General features: G+C 33.6%; 1 protein-coding gene across 1 annotated transcript; it reads right to left on the minus strand.

The window, feature by feature from the left end:
• Positions 1–354: 354 nt before the first annotated feature.
• Positions 355–3,014, minus strand: LOC122607631 (NAD(P)H-quinone oxidoreductase subunit M, chloroplastic). Its single transcript, XM_043780648.1, has 2 exons — positions 2,526–3,014; positions 355–796 (listed from the first exon to the last, which is right to left on the minus strand). The coding sequence occupies exons 1-2, from the start codon at positions 2,967–2,969 to the stop codon at positions 611–613; spliced, it is 630 nt and encodes a 209-aa protein (XP_043636583.1). The 5' UTR covers positions 2,970–3,014; the 3' UTR covers positions 355–610.
• Between the last annotated feature and the right edge of the window lie 2,079 nt (positions 3,015–5,093).

Raw genomic sequence — 5,093 nt, forward strand, 5'->3', positions numbered from 1 at the left:
TCGTCAGTGTATTACATTTGGAAAAAAGGAATGCTAAGCTATTTTAGAAGAAAAGACGTGTAGTGCATCAAGTGTATGAAGATATTATATTCACTGTTAGATTCAAGCTGGCGACTTGTAAATTGAAGAAAACAAGAAGGCTAGAACTGTTTTTGACGGCATGGGACTTACCGATTTTATTATCTAATGTAGTATAGTATAATCCTATGACCTATGTTTTTATTTGTAATTGGTGTATAGAGTGGTATGTCACTCGTTTATGGTTGTTGCACTTGTGTGCATGATTTGTAAAGTCAGTCTAGTACATTGCCTACTTTGTTTTGATTGATAAAATTCTAATTAAGGGTGACGGCCTTTTATCTAAAAGTTTGGTATTACACTATATCAACTAATGATGTTTTTGTAACCATAACAATGGTAACTAAAACTCATGTTTACAATACGATGTTACATGTATTTGCTAACATGTCAACATCCGAGGCGGAGTGCAGGTAACCCAACTAGTTTCATTATATTCCCCTAGTTTTCCGTCCCACGCACACTTGATCAACAACAGTAAAAAATATGAATATGACTTTATATGAGTCCAAACCAAGCTGAAGGCCTAAAGCTACTGCTTTACATCTTGGGTTTCGTATTCACTGTAACTGAAACCAACACGTGGTTTACCCATGCTGAAGTTAAGCACCCTTGCGTTCATGTTGTATGTAATTTGTCCCTTGTAAAGAAGTTTCCTTATGTAGTGTTCTATGTCTGAACCAATAAGCCGTAGTGTGTACTCCGTCAATGGTGCTCCCTGTTTCAACATTACAACAAATCACTATTATTCAAAAACCCCAAAACTAAAATTATGTACATTACTTGGCTTCAAAGGTACTTCTAACGAAATACTTAGTGGGATTAAGAGATGTTGAGAAAATGCAGATGTGTTGGCTAAAGGATTGACAGTGGTGCATCTGGTGCATCATGATTCAAGGATATGTCAATGACATTAATAATGTATAGGCTCAATTATCTTATTCGATCACACACAAAGTGCGGTCGATAATTGATTAATGTACATTCAAAGAGAGATTAATTAATTAAATATTATACTAATGGTTTAAGTTAATTATTAATGAGTTTGTGTTTGTTTAATTAATTAGTTGAATGTTTAACTAGTAATTAATTAAATATGTTGTCTTTTAGTTATATGTGATCTTACAAGTGTATTTGATTTATATACTTATAAATAATGCAATTTATTGAATCATAGACATTTTATAATACACATGTATTGCAATACACTTACATGTTATATGTAGGAATTTTAATATTAGTCTTGAAAATGATGGAAGAGCATATGACTACAAAAGTAGTATCCTCATCATTTTGTTTACGTACGTACTCGACCAACACATGCAAAACTCTATCCACTTTTGCTCTCTCCCTAGCTCTTAAAAAGGAAAAACAAGCCACAAGAATCCAACCAACTAACCCTTTCACTATCACCATATCCTAGTTCATAATCTTCTATTGTTGGAAGGATTTTGAACTAACAAAACACAAATAGCTGGTGGTGTTTTCTTGGATAAAGAAAGAATTGATTTTGGGTGTTTGGATTTGCTTGGAGGGCTTGAGTTTTAGCTTAAAGAAGGTGCTAAGGATCAAGATTGGAACTTTGGGTGTCTCCTGGCCGAGTAGAGAGATTCTGGCTTGAATCTTTTCATCTTCATCTTTAAGGAAATCTTTAAAGGTATGATTTCTTGTATTCAATATTTTGAGCTTTAATTTGACGAGATGATATATCGGTTGGATTTCGGTTAGTAGAAAATTTTAAATTGCTATTGTTTGTTGCTTTTCCGTTGCGCTAGTCAGTACTGGAATCCAACAAAAGATTCGGTTACAATTTCATCGACATGCTCACTCAAAACATATCAAACCAGTTTAACCAGGAACAAATAAGTTCGTATTTGTGTGGGTGTTTCTCTGCAAAAAATACTTCTCGCGATCGACAATATTTTTGTATCAACATCCAACTTTAGTATAGTTTTGATTAGCATAACCCTATCTTGTAGTATGTACATACAATAAACATTTTATTCCGCTTAATGGTAATAGCTACTTCTTATATATATATATATATAGGGGTTGGGTATTGTAAAACAAGTATTAAGGTAAAACAAATAATACAAGATCTTGACCCTTAGATCATGGTGAAACTGATGCACGAAGATTCACTTAGCAATTGATGTACAATGATTTCCATGATGCACGATGATTATCACTGAAGAAAAATTTATTGTTTTATTTGTTTTACTTTAATAGTTATTTTATTTTACCTAAAACCTATATATATATATATATGTTATATGTTATATATATATAACACTAATTAATTTTTTATAATCTTACCAACCTCATCACTAATAATTTCTTATTTTGACCCATATACCCGACTCGACCGTCTATGCATAAGAAGTCACCTCTAGCCAGGCGAAATTAGAAATCAAGTTAAAGTGCAACAATAAGGAGAGCTTAATTACCTCGTAATGATCAACGAGTTCCTGGAAGTAAGAATAAACCATGGTGCACGTTTCCGCTGTCCAAACAAACTCATCTGTCGGGTCAAGAATAAGTGTAAGCTTATCCATCTGAGTTTGATCAAAAGCAAATGTCTCAGGGTCGATATAAGCCGCAAAAATTCGAACATGTCTCGTGGTGCTACTTAACCATTGACCTCCAAAATCACGACTCATGTTCTTGCTTTTTACGTTCACTTGTGGCTCAACGGGCCTAGGTTCTGTTACACCCTTCACTGGCTTCATTGCTTTATCTTCTTGTTGTATTGAAATTGATTCTTGAACTTCTTGTTGGGAAATTATTGAAAAACCATTTTTGTTGTGTCTTTTCTTTGATAGATAGATTTTTGATTTGTTCATTGGTTTCCATCCCACAATGGAAGATATTGATGATAAAGATAATGCCATGTTTGGATGTTTCTTTTTTGGTTCACAATGTATTTGGTGATTATATGGCTTAAATTTACATGTTTAAAGGCTTGGATAAGTCTTTTTGGTTTTTTGTTTCATGTGTATGTAAAGGAATGGACAACAAAAATGTATGGTAGAAAAGTGTTTTCTACTGGCCAATGATGGATATTCGACCTCTATGTTAAATTTTATGTTGTGATTCATTCTTGAGTTTAACTTTATGTATTTTATAATTGATTTTTTTATATATATTTTTTTTTACAAAAGAAAAAAAGTAGCATTTACACGTATATAACTTCATGACAAGATTTAAAACATACTATATAATCAAAGGTTATATTAAGAACACAAAAATTACTTAAACTTTGGGAAAGTTTTTAAATTAAAATTATTTACTGTATTAATGTTTACACATATTTATACGATTATATAATTTCTTACAATTATCACTGCTTTTCAAAAAAAAAATAAAATTTAATTGCTTGTAAATGTTCATATGCTCTAGCTATATACATTAGATCACCAACTATTTCATGAAAACATTTATTTACAAATATATAATCGACATGTATACATAAGATCATAGCACTATTCATGCACATATATCATCATAGAATTCATGTCTCCCCATAATTGTATAACGAATTATAATTCATGTCTCTGCATAATTATTAAATCCAAAAATGCACCTAAATAACTCAAAAAACAATAAAAAACAATCACTATGAAAATAACAATCAATGATTAAGCTTGATTTTTTAAAATTTCAAAGGTTGCTGTAATTTTTGGAGTTCCTAATACAACTTTTCACTATCTTATATATATTGAAAAAAATTGAAACAAATACACAGACCTAAAGTAACCGGCCCGTGTTCTTATTTTCTTTTAGTTTAAACTGTCTAAACCTAATCATGCTATATCGTCTCCTCTCCATTGGTAACTCTAGCCTTTTATCTTCTTATTCCATGGTAAAGACTATCGTTTGGGACCGAAGTTCTTCGTTTCGAGCAGGGTTCTCAAAGCTTTGACTGTGAATCGACCCATTGAGTCGGTTGTCCATGTCCAGGAATCTTCTGATGTAGTGAGAGAATGATTGACTGGAATTGGTGGAGTTTTGAGGGGATAAAGGTGGTCGAGACCAATTCCATTCCTACCAGGAGAAACGTCCATAGCCAATGTACCTGTCTTAGAGAGCAGATGTTCCATTTCCAACAGCACGTGTAATACAATCTTAGAGAACAAAATTAAATCTATCGAGATGGGAGTTTAGATAGGCGATGGTTCGCCAAACTCCCACCAAACCAGATTTAAGTGGAACTTATTGTAACACCCCACCGTTGGCGGAAACATGAGGCTTAAGGCTTTATGTGAATTATATGTGCTTATAGACGTAAAATTACATTGATAGCCTTTAATCCTCTATTTTCTCGCTTTATCCGTTGTGATTTATTTTCGTTATTAATGAGATTGAACAAATTCTTCGTGGCTTCTTATGGAGTCAAGGCAGTTTGAAGAAAGACCAAGCAAAAGTTGCATAGAATGTCGTTTGTCTCCCTAAACAAGAAGGAGGTCTTGGTATTCAACGGTTACACATTTGTAATGTGGTTCTCATGGCTACACATATATGGAACATTTTAAGTTTGAAAGAATCATTGTGGGTGAAGTGGATCCATACGCATAGGCTTCCAGGCAAGAGCTTTTGGGAGATCCCATTGAGAGGTAATTTATCTTGGAGTTGGAGAAAGCTTTTCCAGATTCAATCCCTTGTTAGAAAGCATTTTTGGTATACTATAGGTGATGGTAATTGTGTTTCTGCTTGGTATGATAATTGGCATAACTCTTCAACTCTGATTAGCGATATCATACCTAGAATGATTAAAGTGGCAGGTTTTTTGCTTGACTCAAAAGTTGGTGATGTTGTTCATAATGGAGAATGGAAACTACCCTCGAGCTGGAGCTGTGCTTTGACACCTGCTCATGTTCTTGTTCCGCTCTCAAAAGATGTATTAGGGTGGCGGTCTAGTAATGGTACCCTACAGCATAACAGTTTTCTGTTTCGGTGGCATGGAATGATTTACAACCAAGAGCGCCGGCTATTGATTTGTTCCATGTGGTCTGGTA

Source organism: Erigeron canadensis, chromosome 7 (genome assembly GCF_010389155.1).
Source record: "Erigeron canadensis isolate Cc75 chromosome 7, C_canadensis_v1, whole genome shotgun sequence".
In the NCBI taxonomy this organism is placed as follows: domain Eukaryota; kingdom Viridiplantae; phylum Streptophyta; class Magnoliopsida; order Asterales; family Asteraceae; genus Erigeron; species Erigeron canadensis.